This window comes from Phyllobates terribilis, unplaced genomic scaffold (genome assembly GCF_046119375.1).
Source record: "Phyllobates terribilis strain yellow unplaced genomic scaffold, ASM4611937v1 Scaffold_117__1_contigs__length_5270597, whole genome shotgun sequence".
Taxonomy (NCBI): Eukaryota; Metazoa; Chordata; class Amphibia; order Anura; family Dendrobatidae; genus Phyllobates; species Phyllobates terribilis.
The window spans coordinates 3938012-3961697 of record NW_027362877.1 but is presented as its reverse complement, the minus strand read 5'-3'; the positions used below and the strand labels follow the sequence as shown (position 1 = coordinate 3961697).

The 23686-nt window shown below is 45.3% G+C and overlaps 1 protein-coding gene across 1 annotated transcript; it reads left to right on the top strand.

The window, feature by feature from the left end:
* The first annotated feature begins 13225 nt into the window (after nucleotides 1-13225).
* LOC141201537 (uncharacterized) lies at nucleotides 13226-20019 on the top strand. Its single transcript, XM_073663539.1, has 2 exons — nucleotides 13226-13339; nucleotides 18218-20019. Exons 1-2 carry the CDS (start codon nucleotides 13273-13275, stop codon nucleotides 20008-20010), a joined length of 1860 nt encoding a protein of 619 aa, XP_073519640.1. The 5' UTR covers nucleotides 13226-13272; the 3' UTR covers nucleotides 20011-20019.
* Nucleotides 20020-23686: the final 3667 nt, after the last annotated feature.

The window sequence follows — 23686 nt, the reverse complement described above, 5'->3', positions numbered from 1 at the left end:
TTCGGCAGGTGGGGACCACAGACCACATCTCCGTACCAATGCTTTCTGGCTGATGTTTTGGTCACTTTTGAATGTTGGTTGTGCTTTCACACTCGTGGTAGCATGAGACGGACTCTACAACCCACAGAAGTTGCTCAGGTAGTGCAGCTCATCCAGGATGGCACATCAATGCGAACTGTGGCAAGAAGGTTTGCTGTGTCTGTCAGCGTAGTGTCCAGAGGCTGGAGGCGGTACCAGGAGACAGGCCAGTACACCAGGAGAGGGGAGGGGAAGGGGCCGTAGGAGGGCAACAACCCAGCAGCAAGACCGCTACCTCCGCCTTTGTGCAAGGAGGAACAGGAGGAGCACTGCCAGAGCCCTGCAAAATTACCTCCAGCAGGCCACAAATGTGCATGTGTCTGCACAAACGGTTAGGAGCCGACTCCATAAAGGTGGTATGAGGGCCCGACGTCCACAGATGGGGGTTGTGCTCAGAGCCCAACACCGTGCAGGACGCTTGGCATTTGCCACAGAACACCAGGATTGGCAAAGTCGCCACTGGCGCCCTCTGCTCTTCACAGATGAAAGCAGGTTCACACGAAGCAGATGTGACAGAGTCTGGAGACGCCGTGGAGAGCGATCTGCTGCCTGCAACATCCTTCAGCATGACCGGTTTGGCAGTGGGTCAGTAATGGTGTGGGGTGGCATTTCTTTGGAGGGCCGCACAGCCCTCCATGTGCTCACCAGAGGTAGCCTGACTGCCATTAGGTACCGAGATGAGATCCTCTGACCCCTTGTGAGACCATATGCTGGTGCGGTTGGCCCTGGGTTCCTCCTAATGCAGGACAATGCCAGACCTCATGTGGCTGTAGTGTGTCAGCAGTTCCTGCAAGATGAAGGCATTGAAGCTATGGACTGGCCCGCCCATTCCCCAGACCTGAATCCGAGCACATTGGGGACATCATGTCTCGCTCCATCCACCAACGTCACGTTGCACCACAGACTGTCCAGGAGTTGGCGGATGCTTTAGTCCAGGTCTGGGAGGAGATCCCACAGGAGACCATCCGCAACCTCATCAGGAGCATGCCCAGGCGTTGTAGGGAGGTCATACAGGCACATGGAGGCCACACACAATACTGAGCCTCATCAGGAGCATGCCCATGCGTTGTAGGGAGGTCATACAGGCACGTGGAGGCCACACACAATACTGAGCCTCATCAGGAGCATGCCCAGGTGTTGTAGGGAGGTCATACAGGCACGTGGAGGCCACACACAATACTGAGCCTCATCAGGAGCATGCCCAGGTGTTGTAGGGAGGTCATACAGGCACGTGGAGGCCACACACAATACTGAGCCTCATTGTGACTTGTTTTAAGGACATTACATTAAAGTTGGATCAGCCTGTAGTGTGTTTTTCCACTTTAATTTTGGGGGTGACTCCAAATCCAGGCCTCCATTGGTTAATAAATGTGATTTCCATTGATGCTTTTTGTGTGATTTTGTTGTCAGCACATTCAACTTTGTACAGAACAAAGTATTCAATGAGAATATTTCATTCATTCAGATCTAGGATGTGTTATTTCAGTGTTCCCTTTATTTTTTTGAGCAGTGTATATACACAAAAATGAAAAAAAGTCCATAACAAAGTATATTAACTATCAAATAAAATATGTAATTTTACACCAATACACATTGCCACAAATATATATATATAGGCGTATATAGGAAATGCAAAAAAAACAATCATTTTTATTTATATAGCGCCAACGTATTCCGCAGCACTTTACAATTAAGCGGGGACATGTACAGACAATAAATTCAATACAAGGTAAGACAGTTTAAACAGTTACATTAGGAGCGAGGGTCCGGCCGCTCGCAAGCTTACAATCTACAAGGAAATGGGGGGACACAATAGGTGAAAAGTGCTTGTTATTTCAGGTCTGACGATTATAATAAATAGGGATTTTCATATAAAGCTGCATGATCCGGTCATCAGCCCGTATGTATAAGTGTAATAATCAAGTATCGAGTGCAGTTATCGTGTGCATGGAGGGTGTGGAGACAGATGAAGAGTAGGGAGCAGATTCTGAATAATATTTAGAAGGAGGGGACAGGGGAAAGTTATTTTACTGAGTAGTTGAGGTGGTCGGCTTGTTTAAAGAGATGGGTTTTAAAAGCGCGCTTGAAGACATGGGGGCTAGGCATCAGTCGGATCGTCTGGGGTAGAGCATTCCAGAGAACTGGTGCAGCACGAGAGAAGTCTTGGAGACGGAGGTGCGAGGTTCGGATTATGAGGGATGTTAGGTCATTTGTAGAACGGAGGGCACGTGTAGGGCGATAGAGATGAGAGAGGAGATATAAGGCGGTGCAGAACTGTGGAGAGCTTTCTGGGTGAGACCGATGAGTTTATATTGGATCCTGTAGCGAATGGGTAACCAGTGCAATGACTGGCACAAGATGGAAGCATCGGTGAAGCAGCTGGACAGAAATACGACCCTGGCTGTCGCATTCGGGACGGATTGGAGAGGAGAAAGTTTGGTAAGAGTGAGACCGATCAGAAGAGAGTTGCAGTAGTCCAGACGGGAGTGAATAAGAGTGACAGTAAGAGTTTTAGCAGTTTCAAAGGTGAGAAAAGGAAGGATTCTGGAGATGTTTTTAAGATGCAGGTGACAAGAGCGAGTGAGTGATCGGATATAGGCAGTAAAGGAAAGGTTAGTGTCGAATGTAACTCCAAGGCAGCGGCCGTGCTGCTTGGGGGTTATGGTTGAACCATCCAAGGTAATTTCGATGTTAGGTAGAGTTGGGTTAGTAAAGGGGAGAAACACAAGAAGTTCAGTTTTGGAGAGATTCAGTTTAAGATAGAGGGAGGACATGATGTTAGAGACAGCAGACAGTCAATCCTTGGTATTTTGTATTAGGGTAGGGGTGATGTCAGGTGAAGAGGTGTATAGTTGGGTGTCGTCAGCATAGAGATGATACTGGAACCCAAATCTGCTGATTGTTTGTCCAATAGAGGCAGTGTATAGAGAGAAGAGGAGGGGGCCTAGGACTGAGCCCTGCGGGACCCCGATAGTAAGGGGATGAGGAGGGGAAGAGGAGCCAGCAAAAGATACAGTGAAGGAGCGGTCAGAGAGGTAGGAGAACCAGGAGAGAACAGTGTCCTTGAAGCCGATAGAGTGGAGCATAGTGAGGAGGAGCTGGTGATCCACAGTGTCATATGCAGCAGAGAGATCCAGGAGAATCAGCAGGGAGCAGTGACCTTTGGATTTAGCTGTTCATAGATCATTAGAGACTTTAGTGAGGGCAGTTTCAGTGAAGTGTAAGGAGCGGAAACCAGATTGTAGAGGGTCGAGGAGAGAGTTATCTGAGAGATAGCGGATTAGACGGGAGTGGACCAGGCGTTCCAGGAGTTTAGAGATGTAAGGAAGGTTAGAGACAGGTCTGTAGTTCGCAGTGCAGTTCTGGTCCAGGGATGGCTATTTAAGTAAAGGGGTTATGATGGCATGTTTAAATGAGGAGGGAAAGATACCTGACGAAAGAGAGAGGTTAAATATTTTAGTCAGGTGAGTGGTGACCACCGGTGAGAGAGACCGCAGGAGATGTGAAGGAATGGGGTCACTGTTGCAGGTTATAGGTTGAGAAGAAGTGAGGAGCTGGGTAACTTCTTCTGTAACAGGCTCAAAGATGGCTAGTGAGCTTGAAGTGCAGCAGGGAAGGGGATCCAGGCACTGAGGAGATTGGGCTGAGATGTCCTGATGGATGTGGTTGATTTTTTCTAGGAAATAAGTGACCAGATCCTCACCGCTGAGGTTGGTGGTGGGGGCCTGTGCATTAGGTTTCAGGAGGGAGTTTAAGGTTTCAAAAAGTCGTTTTGGATTGTTGGACAGTGAAGTGATGAGGGTGGTGAAGTAGGATTGTTTGTTCAGATGAAGGGCAGAGTTATAGGTTTTGAGCATGAATTCATAGTGGATGAAGTCCTCTGCTAAAAGAGATTTTCTCCACTGACGCTCAGCACACCTTGAGCAATGCTGAAGAAAGCGTGTTTGCATTGTGTGCCATGGCTGCCGTTGTCTGTGTCGGGTCTTTCTGCGTGTAGAAGGTGCTGCTTCATCTAGGGCGCTCTTCAGTGTATTATTGTAGTGTGACAATGCTAAGTCTGGCCAGAAGAGGGAGGAGATGGGGGCTGAAGATGTGTGGAGATTGTCCATAAGCTGCCTGGGTATTAATGGTACGTGTATTCCTATAAGTGAGGTAAGTGGGGGTGTCCCGGGTGAGGAGACAGTTCTTGACAGAGAAGGAAAGAAGGTTGTGGTTCGACAGCGGGAGAGGGGAGTTAGTAAAGTCATGCAGCGAGCAGAGACGGGAGAAAACCAGGTCCAGAGTATTCCCGTCTTCATGTGTAGGAGAGTTAGTAACCTGTGAGAGGCCGAATGAGGAGGTTAGAGAAAGTAGATGAGAGGCAGATTGGGAGAGGGGATCATTGATGGGGATATTAAAGTCTCCCATGATGAGGGTGGGGATGTCACAGGATAGAAAGTGAGGAAGACAGTTGGCAAAGTGATCCAGTAACTGGCGGCAGGAGCCTGGAGGGCGATACACAACCGCCACTCACAGGGAGAAGGGTTTTAAGAGTCTGACGGTGTGGACTTCAAAGGAAGGAAACATAAGTGAGGGAAGCGGGGGGGGGGGGGGGGGGGGTGACCTGGAAAGCACATTGTGGTGAAAGGAGCAAACCAACACCTCCACCTTGTGTGTTCTCAGGTCTGGTGGTATGCAAAAATTTCAGCCCACTGAACGAGAGAGCAGCAGCTGCGGTGGTGTCTGAATTCTGGATCCAGGTTTCTTTAATAACCAGAAGGTTAAGGGAATTAGTGAGGAAAAAATCGTGAGTGTAAGTTAGTTACACACAGACCGTGCGTTCCAGAGAGCATAGTGGAAAGCGATAGGAGAGGGCATGCACTGAATGTTAATAAGATTAGCAGGGTTTCTATATGCAGCTGGAGGAGAGTGGTGCATGCTAGTGCAGGGAGGCCCAGTGTTGGGGGAGATGTTGCCAGCGACTAGGAGGAGAAAAAAAAGAGAAAGAGCAGGTGGTGCAATGATTTGTATGAACGTTTTGAGTGCTGTATGGAGGTAGTGGATGGTTTGGAGTGGGTGAGAAATGTCAGTAGAGCTTCAGAGTTATACATGAGAGAGGGGAGAAGGGAGGGGTGGATATGGAGAGAGTGCACAGAATGTGTTAAAGGGTGGGCGAGATGTGAGAAAGCAGAAGTTAAAACAAGATAATAATCATCGTACCATTTAACAGTGATCAGGTCATAGAAGGGTTATGGGTTTAGAATTGCTTTCATTTCTCATTGGGTGAATATTTTAATATCTGAACGGACGACTAAATTATCAGCATTAGAACATTTTAATAAAAAATTTTTCAAATTTAAAAAATAGGAGAAAAAAATAATAATTAAAATATTAAAAATTCTCCAGACCCTGATCACAAGATGGCGCCGAGAACTCTACACAACAACATGGAGAGGAGGAGATGGCGCGGGAGGATGCTGAGGCTGAGTCGCACCCGGGAGAACCTGAGCCTACGTAAAGACAGGTATCTGTACAACTCCGCTCTGCTATACAAGACACAGACGTATCTCTTAGGCCAGGGTCCCACTAGCGTACGGTATGCGATGCGAGACCCCCCGATGCGATATGTTAATGACACTCGCTGCTGCTCTGCTGCGAGCAGGAGCCGAATGTCAGTGCTCCATGCTCTGATCCTCTCGCACGGCTGCGGAGGGGACGGGGAAATCACTATCTCCATCTCCTCTGCTGCTGGCATTGGCGGGAATCGCACTGCACTCGGGTGGTATCTGAGTGCAGCGCGATGTTTCACACGCACCCGTAGATTATATGGATGCGTGCGATCCGATCGGAGCTGGAAAACAAAACGCCGCTGAGCAGAGAATCCGAGGATTACTGGGTCCGGACGCAGTCTGGGGTTTTATCAGATTGAAGTGAGAGCGAGCCCTGACTGGGGAAACAGATGAACTTACTATAGATGTGGACCTGATGAGACTACTGGACTTACAGAACCTCCGGGAGCAGAGAAATCCTCATCACTGGAGAAAGCGGCCACTATGTGACGTCAGAGGGAGGAGGAGCCGGAGGAGCGACTGCGCCGGGATCATCTGCAGATCTGGGCGGGGCAATGACCCCTGAGGGGGAGGAGCTGCGGTGACGTCATCACTGTCACATGACCGCAGCCTCATCACAGCTCCTTCACCATTATAATAACTTTATAGTTTATAGAATCATTACAGTCTGTGAGGAAACACTGCGGGAGCCAATCACCACCCGAAGCCCCGCCCCCTGATCACATGGCGGTGACGTCATCACAGGTCCTTCACCACTTCTCTCCTGAGCTCCGCCCCCTGATCACATGGCGGTGACGTCACTTCAGGTCCTTCACCACCTCTCCCTGAGCTCCGCCCCCTGATCACATGGCGGCGACGTCAGCACAGGTCCTTCACCACTTCTCTCCGGAGCTCGTTCCCTGATCACATGGCTTTGACGTCACCACAGGTCCTTCACCACTTCTCTCCTGAGCTCCGCCCCCTGATCACATGGCGGTGACGTCACCACAGCTCCTCCCGCTCTCAGTGCAGCAGCTCCGTCCTGGGTGTGCGCAGCTCTTGCTCTCTGGTATCAGCCAGCAGCAGGTTTCCGCTTCCCGCCATTCCGGTGAGATTACAGGGAGGGTTTGTGGTGAATCTGTGAGAGGAGAGTGTGGGGTGAGATCAGAGCTGTTCCTGTGGAGGCTCCTGCTCCATGTGACTGCGGCTCCTCAGTGTTGTATGGGGGATGTGCAGCGGCTCCTCCTCACCTCACCGCCCCCGCTGGAGGTGGAGTTACCACGATGACCGCCCCCCGCTGGAGGTGGAGTTACCACGGTGACCGCCCCCCGCTGGAGGTGGAGTTACGACGGTGACCGTCCTCCTCTGGAGGTGGAGTTACCACGGTGACCGTCCCCCGCTGGAGGTGGAGTTACCACGGTGACCGTCCCCCGCTGGAGGTGGAGTTACCACGGTGACCGTCCTCCTCTGGAGGTGTAGTTACCACGGTGACCGCCCCCCGCTGGAGGAGTTACCACGATGACCGCCCCCCGCTGGAGGTGGAGTTACCACGGTGACCGCCCCCCGCTGGAGGTGGAGTTACCACGGTGACCGTCCCCCGCTGGAGGTGGAGTTACCACGGTGACCGCCCCCGCTGGAGGTGGAGTTACCACGTTGACCGTCCCCCTCTGGAGGTGGAGTTACCACGGTGCCAGTCCCCTGCTGGAGGTGTAGTTACCACGGTGACCGTCCTCCTACGAGGCTGATAATGAGCGGTCAGATCGGTGGAGGAGGCCGCGGTGGAGTTTGTGTCTTTTCCTCCAGATTCTTCCTGATAAATGTCGGATATTTGGGGCAGAATTCAGTGATTGTCGTTATATCGTCCCCTGTGATCTCCATCTTCTCCTTTATCATGAAGACGCCGGCAGGACGAGATCCCCCCAGCTGATCCAGTGCTCATCCCTCCTTCTCCTGAATGACCCCCCGAGGATGGACGAGGACGAGACCACCAGAAGATTATTACACTTCACCCTGGAGATCATCTCCCTGCTGAGCGGAGAGGTAACTCCTCTACATTTCTATCAGCTTTATTGTGTTATGTAACAAGTCCGACATCGGGAAGAGGAAATCCAGAGGAGGAAGAGAAGGATTCTTTACTGTAAGAGCAGTGATTGTGTGCAGCTCTCTGCCAGGAGGAGTTGTCATGGGGATTCCCTATAAGAGCTGTAGAGGGGCCTGGATGTCTGTCCTGAGTGTAATAATATTCCAGGTTATGGCCCCAGATTACTGGAGACGGTTATTGATCCCGGGATTTCTACTGATTGTCAGATCTGGAGTCGGGAAGGAATTCTTCTCCCTAAGTGTCTCTCTCCATACACAGGATTACACAATAGTGAGGAAGAGACCGGGGGAGGGTGTGACTCCCATCATCCATCTCCAGGAGTCAGGAGGGCGGAGCCCGTATCCCATCACAGAGCCTCCCCCGCACCCCCCGATACATGAGAGGAGGAAGAAGAAGATCCTAGAGCTCAGCAACAAGATGATTGAGCTGCTGAGCAGAGAGGTGACTGCTGGGACATTATACAAGACAGCACTGGAGGATTCTGGGTGATGAGCGGAGAGGTGACTGCTGGGACATTATACAAGACAGCACTGGAGGATTCTGGGTGATGAGCGGAGAGGTGACTGCTGGGACATTATACAGGACAGTACTAGAGGATTCTGGGTGATGAGCAGAGAGGTGACTGCTGGGACATTATACAGGACAGCACTGGAGGATTCTGGGTGATGACCGGAGAGGTGACTGCTGGGACATTATACAGGACAGCACTGGAGGATTCTGGGTGATGAGCGGAAAGGTGACTGCTGGGACATTATACAGGACGGCACTGGAGGATTCTGGGTGATGATAGGAGAGGTGACTGCTGGGACATTAAACAGGACAGCACTGGGGGATTCTGGATGATGACCGGAGAGGTGACTGCTGGGACATTATACAGGACAGCACTGGAGGATTCTGGGTGATGACCGGAGAGGTGACTGCTGGGACATTATACAGGACAGCCCTGGAGGATTTTGGGTGATGACCGGAGAGGTGACTGCTGGGACATTATACTGGACGGCACTGGAGGTTTCTGGGTTATGACCGGAGAGGTGACTGCTGGGACATTATACAGGACAGCACTGAAGGATTCTGGGTGATGACCGGAGAGGTGACTGCTGGGACATTATACAGGACAGCACTGGAGGATTCTGGGTGATGACCGGAGAGGTGACTGCTGGGACATTATACAGGACAGTACTGGAGGATTCTGGGTGATGAGCGGAGAGATGACTGCTGGGACATTATACAGGACAGCACTGGAGGATTCTGGGTGATGAGCGGAGAGGTGACTGCTGGGACATTATACAGGACAGCACTGGAGGATTCTGGGTGATGACCGGAGAGGTGACTGCTGGGACATTATACAGGACAGCACTGGAGGATTCTGGGTGATGAGCGGAGAGGTGACTGCTGGGACATTATACAGGACAGCACTGGAGGATTCTGGGTGATGAGCAGAGAGGTGACTGCTGGGACATTATACAGGACAGCACTGGAGGATTCTGGGTGATGAGCGGAGAGGTGACTGCTGGGACATTATACAGGACAGCACTGGAGGATTCTGGGTGATGACGGTGTCGTTGTTGTCAGGTTCCTATAAGGTGTCAGGACGTCGCTGTCTATCTCTCCATGGAGGAGTGGGAGTATCTAGAAGGACACCAGGATCGGTACCAGGAGGTGATGATGGAGGAGCTCCGGCCTCTGACATTACCAGGTGAGAGGAGACTCTTGTTGGCTCCGGTGGATGTGATGACGTCTCTCGGCCTCCTATAATAGATGATTTTTCTCCAGACTTGCTCTGGTTTTCTCTACATTTTCTCACAGCTTTCATTCCCTGATTCTTCTCTTCTGATCTGTGAGTCGCGGTTTCTCCGCTGTCGTCTTCATCAGTCTTGAGTCTTCGTCCTCGGCGGCTTCTTTCAGAATCTTTCACCTTCCTTAGAGCATCGGTCACATTTTGTCTGCAGATGTCCCAGCGCTTCTGTCCGTTCTCTCCTGTGAGATCTTTCGGTACCTGAGTCTGTCGTGGATTGTTACTCAGCAGAGTCGGGGTTAATTTACTGATGATTTTCCCCCTAATCTGTCGCTTGTCCATACCTCTCAATCGGTGCCGGCTCAATGTCGTCATCAGTCGTGGTCGGGCTTCTGGCTTTTTGGGTTTTGTTTCTCAGCATTTATTGGGCGGTAAGAACGATGTCGCTGCCATTTTCAGAACTGTTCCTGACACCCATCACTTTATCTTCCGTTATCGGAGCTGTGTGAGGGCTTCTCTTCTTGAATGGCCGTTGACCTTTTTATTGGTGACTTTTTTTGATCATTGTTTTTTCATTGCAGTTTTGGGGAGGTGTTTCTGATGTGTTTTTTTCTTTTGGCGTTTACCATGTGCAATAAATTCTGACTTGAAAATGCCAAATAATAATATATATATATATGTGTGTGTATATGTATGTAGATAGATAGATAGATAGATAGATAGATAGATAGATTTATTTTTATAAAAAAAAAAACATTTGTTCTAATTTTGGGAGACAAAGCAAAAATAATGGGGACTTCAATCTGAGATCCGGGTGTGGTGGTAATAAGTGTAAGTCTCCCTTACAGGGATGTTTGTTCAGAAGAATATGTATTATGGAGGTTTTCTGTGGAGTCTGACCAGACAATCTCTCCTTGGCTCCCCGTGTGCATCAGTAAGCGCCCATGACCCCGGTGCCGGCTCTCTAGTTGTCCTTTCTACACAGTGATAGGCACTAACCGCTGTGTACCGGGTGCTCCCCACAACACCGTCCTTCCGGGTTCTGTGACTTCATCCGTCAGTCGTACATGTGCCCTTTTTTCCTCCTTTAGAGAAAAACGCTACATTTGCTGCCTATTTTAGTGTTTATACCGAGGCGGATGTTAAGATTTATCTCTATTTAAAGAAGAAGAAAAATGCGGTAACCCGTCTTTTAATAGGAGGAAGTCAGGTTCTCTCCTCTGAGTGATCCCAGAAGATCCTGTCCAGGAGGGAGGCCGTGTCCTCATGGTGACATCATGAGCTCTCAAAAATACAATCACTGGTAAATGGTCACCGTCCTTCTCCCAATCTCCATACAGTAAATTAGGAGAGAAGAAACCGATGGATAGAAATGTGGAGCTTTCTCCAGCTCCTCTGTGGTTCCATCCCTGGAGACGAAACTTGGCGAAGTTGTGTTCTTTAGTACGGCTCCTCCATCTGACTGACGAGGGTCTTCTCTGTCCCTCTCCTCGGGGTCCTCATCCTCTGAGTGCAGAGCAGAGAGCATTAGGCTTTGGCCTCGCTGATTATCACTACATACTTGGGGCCCACAATGTGCTGGGACCTCTGTACTGGGGGTGAGGACCACAACAATGTAATTTATTCCCTGATACATAAACATAGAATTATTGGTTCTGAGAGACTAGTCTCATATATAGACAGATACACGGCAGGTCATGTATTCAGTCTCTGTGCCTCCACAGATGGATCCAGGAGGAGAAATCCACTAGAGAGATGTCCCCGTCCTCTGTATCCCCAGGACTGTCCAGAGGAGAATCACAACATCCCGGAGGATCATCAGGTAGATGACACTGAAGTCCCCACAACATCTGACCATGAAGTGATGGGACCTGAGCTCATCTTACATTTTTATTTTTAGGGTGAAGATCTGATTGATATTAAGGTTGAGGTTATACATGGAGCACAAGAGGCGACCGCAATATGGGCCGATCAACAGGGTGAGGAGGGGAGACTGTCATGTCCGTTCTGTGGTCATCTACTACTACTTCCATCATTGCATGACACAATCTACAGTGGCATGTAAAAGTTTGGGCAGCCCTGGCCAAATTCCTGTTATTGTGACCAGTTAAGCAAGTTGAAGATGAAATGATCTCTAAAAGACCTAAAGTTAAAGATGACACATTTCCTTTGTGTTACCCTTGGACATTTGTGTGCTCAGATAACTTTGACCAATGATTCAGATCTTACTTAGCCTGTTAGGGTTATGGCTCGTTCACTATCATCATTAGGAAAGGCCAGGTGATGCAAATTTCCAGCTTTATAAAAACACAGCTTACTCTAACATTGTGCCAAAATAACCGCAGCCATGGCTTCTTCTAATCCGCTGTCTAGCACTCTAAAAATGGTGGAGGCCCAGAAAGCAGGAGAAAGCTATGAGCAAAGCATTTTCAAGTTGCCCTTTCCTTGGTTCAAAATGTAATAAAGAAATGGTAGTTAACAGAAACAGTGGAGGTCAAGATAAGGTCTGGAAGACCAAGCAAATTTTCAGTAGGACTGCTAGAGAGGCAAATCAGAACCCCCACTTGACTGAAAATGACCTTCAGAAAGATTTAGCAGACTCTGAAGTTGTGGAACATTGTTATACTCTTCAGAGACACCTGTACAAATATGGCCTTCATGGAAGAGTCATCAGAAGAAAACCTCTCCTGCGACCTCACCATAAAATTCAGCGTCAGAAGTATGTAAAAGTACATCTAAGAAGGTCTGATGCATTTTGTAAACAAGTCTTGTGGACCGATGAGGTTAAAATAGAGCAATGATCAAAGTTGTGTGGAGAAAAAAGGGCACAGAATTTTAGTAAAAGAACATGGTGGTGGATCAATCCTGCTTTGGAGTTGTGTTGCAGCCAATGGCACAGGGAACTGGGTAGAGGGAAGAATGGATTCCATGAAATTTCAGCAAATTCTTGATACAAACATAACACCATCTGCAAAAAAGCTGGAGGTGAAAAGAGGATGGCTTCTACAAATGGATAATGATACTAAACACATGTCAAAATCCACAATAGACGACCTCAAAAGGCGCAAGCTGAAGGTTTTACAATGGCCCTCACAGTGCCCTGATCTGAACATCATTGAAAATCTGTGGCTAGACCTCAAAATAGCAGACAATGCAAGATGACCCAAGAATCTCACAGAACTGGAAGAATTCTCCAAAGAAGAATGAATGAAAATCCCTCAAACAAGAATTGAAAGACTATTGTCTGGCTACAAAAAGCATTTACAAGCTGTGATACTTTCAAAAGGGGGCGCTACTAGGTACTAACCTTGCCGGGTGCCAAAACTTTTGCATTTGCCCATTTTCCCTTATTGAATTTTTTTTTAAATGTAAAAGATGAAAATATATATAATTTATTATTTATTGTTTTGCCTGAAATACAAAGGAAATGTCATCTGTAACTTTAGGCCGTTTAGAGATTATTTCATCTTCAACTTAACTGTTCACAATAACAGTAATTTTGACCATTGGAGCCCAAACTTTTACATGTCACTATATTCTGTCACTATGTGTTTCCTACAGATGGACTCATGGAAAGAAATCCACCAGAGAGATGTCCCCGTCCTCTGTATCCCCAGGACTGTCCAGAGGAGAATCACAACATCCCGGAGAGTCATCAGGTAGACGGTGCTGAGCCCTGTACCGGATCTGTATATGGGGACATTTCTGATCGAGGTCATAGATGTCACAGATTTTGGTGGTTTCTTGTATTGTGCTGATTGTTACATCTGATATATCAGGAGGAAGATCCGACTAAGAATAAAGAGGAAGACGAGACAGAAGAAGAAGCGATGACGAGGGGGGATCAGCCGTGTGTGAGTGACGGGAAGGAGGAGATTCCGGTAGATGTTCCCACAGGTGTGTAATAATGACCGGCGTGTGATGATGATGACTGGCGTATGACGATGATGATTGGCATGTGACTATGATTAGCGGCGTGTAATGATGATGACTGGCGTATGACGATGATGATTGGCATGTGACTATGATTAGCGGCGTGTGATGATGATGACTGGCGTATGATGATGATGATTGGCATGTGACTATGATTAGCGGCGTGTGATGATGATGATGACTGGCGTATGATGATGATTGGCATGTGACTATGATTAGCGGCGTATGACGATGATGACTGGCGTATGATGATGATGATTGGCATGTAACTATGATTAGCGGCGTGTGATGATGATGACTGGCGTGTGATGATGATGATTGGCGTATGACGATGATGATTGGCATGTGACTATGATTAGTGGCGTGTGATGATGATGACTGGCGTATGACGATGATGATTGGCATGTGACTATGATTAGCGGCGTGTGATGATGATGACTGGCGTGTGATGATGATTGGCGTATGATGATGATGACTGGCATGTGACTGATTAGTGGCGTGTGATGATGATGATGATTGGCATGTAACTATGATTAGCGGCGTGTGATGATGATGACTGGCGTGTGATGATGATGATTGGCGTATGACGATGATGATTGGCATGTGACTATGATTAGTGGCGTGTGATTATGATGACTGGCGTATGACGATGATGATTGGCATGTGACTATGATTAGCGGCGTGTGATGATGATGACTGGCGTATGACGATGATGATTGGCATGTGACTATGATTAGTGGCGTGTGATGATGATGACTGGCGTATGATGATGATGATTGGCATGTGACTATGATTAGCGGCGTGTGACGATGATGACTGGCGTATGATGATGATGATTGGCCTGTGACTATGATTAGCGACGTGTGATGATGATGACTGGCGTATAACGATGATGATTGGCATGTGACTATGATTAGCGGCGTATGATGATGATGACTGGCGTATGATGATGATGATTGGCATGTGACTGATTAGCGGCGTGTGATGATGATGACTGGCGTATGACGATGATGATTGGCATGTGACTATGATTAGCGGCGTGTGATGATGATGATTGGCATGTGACTATGATTAGCGGTGTGTGATGATGATGACTGGCGTATGATGATGATGATTGGCATGTGACTATGATTAGTGGCGTGTGATGATGATGACTGGCGTGTAATGATGATGACTGGCGTATGACGATGATGATTGGTATGTGACTATGATTAGCGGCGCCTGATGATGACCGGTGTGTGATATTGTATGAAGTCTCCGGTGCAGTGAAGCTTTATCCGCCGTCCACATCACAGCAGAAGCGTCCGGTGATGGCGCGGCTGCTCTTGTACAGAGTCCGGTCGCGCACCGATGAATAACTGGGCCGCCTTCACACCTCTTCTTAATGATTTAATAAGCACATTTTTAATTTTCCTAATTGTGTTCTTTAATATTACTTCTCTCTTTTATTTTCATATTATTCTTACACAAGTCTCATGCTGCCATATAAATGACTGAGCTTGCGATTCGGACAGAACCCCGGGGGAAGATTCCGTATAATGAGGATCTGTGGACGCCGTCTGGCCTATGATCCAGTGATGTCCATCTTTTTCAGCGTGCATAAAAGCGCAGTCGACCAGAGGCTAGACGGAGTCCGGTGTAACTCTGCTGCCTCATTATTCTGAATGAATCCCTCGGGGGTGTCATCTGAATCATGAATTTTGTAGATTTAGATGGAAACCCCGATGTACAGTGGGTACGGAAAGTATTCAGACCCCTTTACATTTTTCACTCTTTGTTTCATTGCAGCTATTCGGTAAGTTCTAAAAAGTTCATTTTTTTTCTCATTATAGTACACTCTGTTCCCATCTTGACTGAAAAAAAAACAGAAATGTAGACATTTTTGCAAATTTATTAAAAAAAAACTGAAATATCACATGGTCATAAGTATTCAGACCCTTTGCTCAGTGTTGAGTAGAAGCCCCTTTTGAGCTAGTACAGCCATGAGTCTTCTAGGGAATGATGCAACAAGTTTTTCACACCTGGATTTGGGGATCCTCTGCCATTCTTCCTTACAGATCCTCTCCAGTTCCATCAGGTTGTATGGTGAACGTTGGTGGACAGACATTTTCAGGTCTCTCCAGAGATGCTCAATTGGGTTTAGGTCAGGGCTTTGGCTGGGCCAGTCAAGAATGGTCACAGAGTTGTTCTGAAGCCACTCCTTTGTCATTTTAGCTGTGTGCTTAGGGTCACTGTCTTGTTGGAAGGTGAACCTTCGGCCAAGTCTGAGATCCACAGCACTCTAGAAGAGGTTTTCATCCAGGATATCTCTGTACTTGGCTGCTTTCATGTTTCCTTCAATTGCAACCAGTCATCCTGTCCCTGCAGCTGAAAAATACCCCCATAGCATGATGCTGCCTCCACCATGTTTCACTGTAGGGATTGTATTGGGCAGGTCATGAGCAGTGCCAGGTTTTCTCCACACATACCGCTTAGAATTATCACCAAAAAGTTCTATCTTCGTCTCATCAGACCAGAGAATCTTATTTCTCATAATCTGTGAGTCCTTCATGTGTTTTTGAGCAAACTCTATGCGGGCTTTCATATGTCTTGCACTGAGTAGATCCTTCCATCTGGCCACTCTGCCATAAAGGCCCGACTGGTGGAGGGCGGCAGTGATCGTTGACTTTTGTGAGCTTTCTCCCTACTGCATCGCTGGAGCTCAGCCACAGTGATCTTGGGGTTTTTCTTTACCTCTCCTACCAAGGCTCTTCTCCCACGATTGCTCAGTTTGGCTGGACGGCCAGGTCTAGGAAGACTTCTGGTGGTCACAAACTTCTTCCATTTAAGGATTATGAAGGCCACTGTGCTCTTAGGAGCCTTGAGTAATGCCGAAATTCTTTTGAAACCTTGGCCAGATCTGTGCCTTGCCACAATTCTGTCTCTGAGCTCCTTGGGCAGTTCCTTTGAGCTCATGATTCTCATTTGGTCTCACATGCACTGTGAGCGGTGAGGTCTTATATAGACAGGTGTGTGTCTTTCAAAATCAAGTCCTATAAGTTTAATTAAACTCAGCTGGACTCCAATGAAGGAGTAGAACCATCTCAAGGAGGATCACAAGGAAATGGACAGCATGTGACTTAAATATGAGTGTCTGAGCAAAGGATTTGAATACTTATGCCCATGTGATATTTCAGTTTTTCTTTTTTAATAAATTTGCAAAATTGTCTGCATTTCTGCTTTTTTTTCAGTCAAGATGGGGTGTAGAGTGTACTTTAATGAGAAAAATAAATGAACTTTTTAGAATTTACTAAATGGCTGCAATGAAACAAAGAGTGAAAAATGTAAAGGGGTCTGACTACTTCCCGCACCCACTGTAAGTGTTCAGCGTACAGCACAGGATAAATATGATCCAAAATGTTCTGTACCCCAAAATGCCACCAAGAGCTTCTACTCAACCCACAAAAAAACAAGTCCCCACTCAGGTTCATCATCTGTAAACAGTAATATAGGGGGTGTCCATATTACTGGTAGCACAAAGGCTCTGGAAAAGTGACTTGGCTCCCACTTAAAGAAATCCAGTGACATCTGCGCTCCCAAATCCAAATGCCCCCTCCTCCTGGGCCCCACCGTGTGCAGTTAGCATCCACATGTTTGGCATTACTGTAGCGGGGAGAGACAATTTATTTCTCCAGAAAGCACTAGCTGGGAATTATGTACTGGGCGCTACAACGTAAGGGCACTACAATGTACCGGACACTACAATGTACTGGCCACTATAAGGGAATATTTGCATTTTCACTTCACAACATCCATTACTGCTCGTTTCTGGAAAGCACCCATGGAGTCAGATTCATCACTACACCTGTAGATATATTTGCATAGGGGTGTAATTTCAAAACTGGTGTCACTTGAGGGGGGATTCTGCTCTTCTGCCACTTAGGGGCTTTGTATATGGAGTCTGGAAACTGTTCTACTAAAGTTTGTTCTCCAAGAGTCAAATAGCGCTCCGTCCCCCCCAAGTCTCGCCATGTGGCTAAGCAGTACTGTACAGACACATATGGGGTATTGCCCCGTTCAGCAGAAATTGTATAACAAATTATGTGGTCATTTTTACCCATTTTCCCTTGTGAAAATGTAAAATCTGGGGCTAAAATAACATTATAGTTGTAAAAATGTAATTTTTTTTTTTCTTCACCTTTCTATTGTATAACATTTTGTGAATCACAATTACCTTGCATTCATTGGGAAAGTGCGCGGTGGATGCTGGGTGTGACGCGCGGGGAAACCCCACCCACAGCCCAGCGTCCACCGCGGGGATTGCATCACCGAGTCACGCCTCACTTGACGTGACATCAGGGGAAGCAAGAGCCGGCTGCAGCCGGGGGTCGCGTGATGCCGGTGAGTGGCCAGCGATAGCGCCGCTCACAGCCAATAAAGACAAAGCAAGGTAATTAAAGGAAATCTTCTCTCAACGGGTTAATTGCATTGGGGGACTTTTTAATAGTAGTGGACAACTTCTTTAATTGCGTGGACACTTTTCTATACTGAGGGCAAGATACGAAGCTTGAGAGAGTGAAATGGCACTGGAGGTCCATTAAGGGAACCTGTCATCAGTAATTACCACTTAAAGAACTATTTGCTGTCTAATCTCTGCCACCCCTGACTTGTGCCAATGTCACCAGATTATAAGTGTCATTCACTTTACCTGTCATTGTGTTAATGTTATGACATGTAGTTGTCCTCCTTATTACCGGTACTTTCACTGACGAGGGTCTTCATTGTGAGCTCCAGGAAATACATTCAGAAATCTCTTTTGTGTTGAAAAAAACCTCACATCTAATTTATCTTTCATCCTGATAGGAAATCCTTGTGAGAATAACGGTTCATCACTAAATTGTAAAAAAGAAGATATCAGGAAGCACTCTAATGGAGAAAACCTCATCACCCTTCCTGCACCTCCTGGACTTCACAGCACTTCACTTTCTTATAATCCTCCTAATCATGAGGAATCATCTCCTGAGCAATCTCGCATTATTACCAAAAGTCCAGGTGACACAGATACAAGATTTCAGTGTGACAAGCAATTTACAAAAAGCTCAGATTTTTTAACACACAGAAAACACAAAGGAAAAAAGCCATACTCCTGTTCAGAATGTGGGAAATGCTTTACATATAAATCAAAATATGTTATACATGAGAGAATTCACACAGGAGAGAAGCCATTTTCATGTTTGGAATGTGAGAAGTCCTTCAAACATAAAGGCTATCTTCTTACACATCAGAGAATTCATACAGGAGAGAAGCCATATTCTTGTTCGGAATGTGGGAAATGTTGTAGAAGTAAATCAGAACTTGTTAAACATCAAAGAATTCACACAGGGGAAAAACCTTTTTCATGTTTACAATGTAGAAGGTGCTTTACAGATAAATCACAGCTTGTTATACATCAGAGAATTCACACAGGAGAAAAGCCGTATTCATGTTCCGAATGTGGGAAATCTTTTACTTGTAAATCAAGTCTTACTACACATGAGAGAATTCACACTGGAGAGAAGCCGTATTCATGTTCAGAATGTGGAAAGTCGTTCACGAATAACTGGAGTCTTATTAACCATCAGAGAATTCATACAGGAGAGAAGCCATTTTCATGTTCGGAATGTGGGAAATGTTGTAGAAGTAAATCAGACCTTGTTAAACATCAAAGAATTCACAAAGGAGAAAAGCCGTATTCATGTTCAGAATGTGGAAAGTCCTTCACAGGTAAAGGAAGTCTTATTATACATCAGAGAATTCACACAGGAGAGAAGCCATATTCATGTTCGGAATGTGGGAAATGTTTTACATTTAAATGGAGTCTTATTACACATCATAGAATTCACACAGGAGAGAAGCCATATTCATGTTCAGAATGTGGGAAGTCCTTTACAGATAAAAGGAGTCTTATTCCACATCAGCGAATTCACACAGGAGAGAAGCCATATTCATGTTCAGATTGTGGGAAATGCTTTAGAAATAAAGGGAATCTTATTACACATCAGAGAAATCACACAGGAGATAAAACATTTTCATGTTCACTATGTGAGAAGTCCTTCACAAATAAAGGGAGTCTTCTAACACATCAGAGAATTCACACAGGAGAAAAACCATTTTTGTGTTCACTATGTGGGAAGACCTTCACAGCTAAAGGGCATCTTAGTAGACATCAGAGCATTCATACTGGAAAGTCGCCATATTCATGCTCAGAATGTGGGAAGTGTTTTAGTTATAAATCAGATCTTGTTAAACATCACCGAATTCACACAGGAGAAAAGCCGTATTCATGTTCAGAATGCGGGAAATCTTTTATACATAAATATCAACTTGCTGCACATATGAGAATTCATACAGGAGAAAACACATTTTCATGTTCAGAATGTGGGAAATCTTTTTTATATAAATCGGAACTTGTTATACATCAAAGAATTCACACAGGAGAAAAGCCGTATTCATGTTCATTCTGTGAGAAATGCTTTACAAAAAAAACTTATCTTGTGCAGCATGAGAGAAGTCACACAGGAGAGAAGCCATATTCATGTTCAGAATGTGGGAAATCTTTTATACATAAATCACACCTTGTAAAACATGAGAGAAGTCATACGGGAAAGAAAGTGTAATTGTGTTCACTGTGTTTTATAAAGTTTAATAAGCATTGTTCAGTATAAATGAGTACACCCCCTTTGATGAGTAAGATTTTATTTAATAGCTCACTGAACACAAGATCAATTTCTAAAATTTTGCCAACACTAAGTTTCATAGAACATTTTTTTGTAATCAAAACATGAAAGTAAGGGTAATAATATAACTCTCATTAGAAAACCTTCAGTTTTACTCAAATTAGTTGATGCAAAAATGAGTACACCCCACATCAAAAGCTACTACATCTATTATTTTGTATGGCCTCCATAATTTTAAAGCACGGCCCCAAGTTTTCTAGGCCTGGAATGAACAAGTTAGTGACAATACTATATCTATCTTTGTCCTCTCTTTCGATAACGAGCTCTTAGAGCCTGGATGCTGGAGGGAGCGATGACAACTTGTCTCTTCAGAATCCCCCATAGGTGTTTGGTTGGGTTCAGATCAGGAGACACTTGGCCACTGAATCACTGTCACCCTGTTCTTCAGAAATGTAACAGTGGCCTACCAAGGGAACAGAGTGATGGCAGCATCTTTTCTGTCAGTACAGAGCAAAACATCTGTGAATTCAAGATACCATCAATGAAATGTAGCTCCTCATGCAGCCGCACATAAGGACACGGCCACCACCAGGTCTCACTGTAGACCCCATGCATTCTCATTGTATTCCTCACCTCTTCAATGTCATACAGTTTTGAAGTCATCAGTTCCAAAAAAAACCCTTTATCTTGGTCTCATCACTCCAGAGTATAAAGTCCCAGGAGTCTTCATATGTTTCCGCTTGTGTCCTGGCAGATTGTAGGGCGGCTTTTTTGTGTATGGGATTTAGGAGAGGCTTTCTATGTGGACAACACCCATGTCTGCCATTCCTCTATAGAAAACATTGTCTGCTTTCAGCTCATCTCTCAATGCTTGGATGAAAAATCACAGTTGGGAAGGAATGGACGGGACAAAGAAAGTTACTGATGTTATGGAGACCCTCTTTGGTTTAAGGAGAACTTTGGAATAGACAGCAAAAGGGTCTTCACATTGCCAGCGAGATTCAAATTAAGATACTTCATTGTTACAACTGAACAGAAAACCGAAAACAGCCTTATCAGTAACAAACACATTTCCCTTGGCCCAAGGTAAAAACCTTCTCAGGGACTTAACAGGAAGCCAGTATCTTAATCAGATATTTCACAATGTATGTCTTAAACACTCAAGCAGAGGCCTCATGGAATAGATTGTTTATATAAATTTTAATTTTCTCATTAACCCCTTTACCCCCGAGGGTGGTTTGCACGTTAATGACCAGGCCAATTTTTACAATTCTGACCACTGTCACTTTATGAGGTAATTACTCTGGAGCTTCAACGGATTCCCCTGATTCTGAGATTGTTTTTTCGTGACATATTGTACTTCATGATTGTGGTAAAATTTCTTCGATATCACTTGCGTTTATTTGTGAAAAAAAACGGAAATTTTGCGAAAATTTAGCAATTATCAAAATTTGAATTTTTATGCCCTTAAATCAGAGAGATATGTCACACAAAAGAGTTAATAAATAACATTTCCCACATGTATACTTTACATCAGCACAATTTTGGAACCAATTTTTTTTTTTTGTTAGGGAGCTATAAGGGTTAAAAGTTGACCAGCGATTTCTCATTTTTCCAACAAAATTTACAAAACCATTTTTTTTAAGGGACCACATCATATTTGAAGTGACTTTGAGGGGTCTTTATGACAGAAAATACCCAAAAGTGACACCATTCTAAAAACTGAACCCCTCAAGGTGCTCAAAACCACATTCAAGAACTTTATTAACCCTTCAGGTGCTTCACAGGAATTTTTGGAATGTGGAAGAAAAAAATGAACATTTAACTTTTTTCACAAAAATGGTACTTTAGACCCAATTTTTTCTTATTTTCGCAGGGGTAACAAGAAAAAATGGACCCCAAAATTTGTTGTGCAATTTCCCCTGGGCACGCAGATACCCCATATGTGAGGAAAAACCACTGTTTGGGCGCACGGCAGGGCTCGGAAGGGAAGGAGCACCATTTGACTTTTTGATTGTAAAATTTGCTTGAATAATTAGCGGACGCCATGTTGCGTTTAGAGAGCCCCTGTGTGCCTAAACATTGGAGCTCCCCCACAAGTGACCCCATTTTAGAAACTAGACCCCCCAAGGCACCTATCTAGATGCAAAAAACCAAGCAATGTGAACTGAGGTCTAAGATGGTACATATGCAATAAATAAGAGTATGTTCACACTAGCAAAAAGATACAAAACCTACAAAAGACAAAAAATATATCACATACCCTACCTTCATTATATATAAATGTAAAGCAAAGTTGCATATGAAATATAGGGTACTTAGTGAACTATTTTTGATCAAAAAATGTATACAAGCCGTCCCACCAGCGACAAGGTGACCCTAATTGGGACGGTCCTACACTGTCTATATTAAAAACCTTACTGTATATCAAAGTTGCTTGTTTTTTTGTCTTGTTTGCATTCTGTGCAAGTTAGGGGTGTGGCATCCCCTTTGTTGAGCTGGTCAGTATATATGTAGCTTACCACGGGCTTAGGTGGTCTGATTTTGGGACCTGGTTCTATTTGTCTACCCTTTTATATGCATTACTTCAACTTTGATATACAGTAAGGTTTTTAATGTAGACAGTGTAGTACTGTCCCAATTAGGGTCACCTTGTCGCTGGTGGGACGGCTTGTATACATTTTTTGATCAAAAATAGTTCACTAAGTACCCTATATTTCATATGCAACTTTGCTTTACATTTATATATAATGATGGTAGGGTATGTGATATATTTTTTGTCTTTTGTAGGTTCTGTATCTTTTTGCTAGTGTGAACATGCTCTTATTTCTTGCATGTGTACCATCTTAGACCTCAGTTCACATTGCTTGGTTTTTTGTCTTGTTTGCATTCTGTGCAAATTAGGGGTGTGGTATCCCCCTTGTTGAGCTGGTCAGTATAAATGTAGCTTACCACGGGCTTAGGTGGTCTGATTTTTGGATCCGGTTCTATTTGTCTACCCTTTTATATGCATTACTTCAGCTTTGATATACAGTAAGGTTTTTAATATAAACAGTGTAGGACCGTCCCAATTAGGGTCACCTTGTCGCTGGTGGGACGGCTTGTATACATTTTTTGATCAAAAATAGTTCACCAAGTACCCTATGTTTCATATGCAACTTTGCTTTACATTTATATATAATGATGGTAGGGTATGTGATATATTTTTTGTCTTTTGTAGGTTTTGTACCTATCTAGATGCATAGTGAGCACTTGGAATCCCTAGGTGCTTCACAAATTGATTCGTAAAAATGAAAAGTGGAAAAAAAAACACTTTTTTATTTTTACGGATTAATTTGTGAAGCACCTGGGGGTTCCAAGTGCTCACTATGCATCTAGATAGGTGCCTTGGGGAGTCTAGTTTCCAAAATGGGGTCCCTTGTGGGGGAGTTCTAATGTTTAGGCACACAGGGGCTTTCCAAGCGCAACATGGTGTCCGCTAACAATTTGAGCCGATTTTCCATTCAATTTGTTAGCGGACACCATGTGCGTTTGGAGAGCCCCTGTGTGCCTAAACATTGGAGCTCCCCCACAAGTGACCCCATTTTGGAAACTAGACCCCCCAAGGCACCTATCT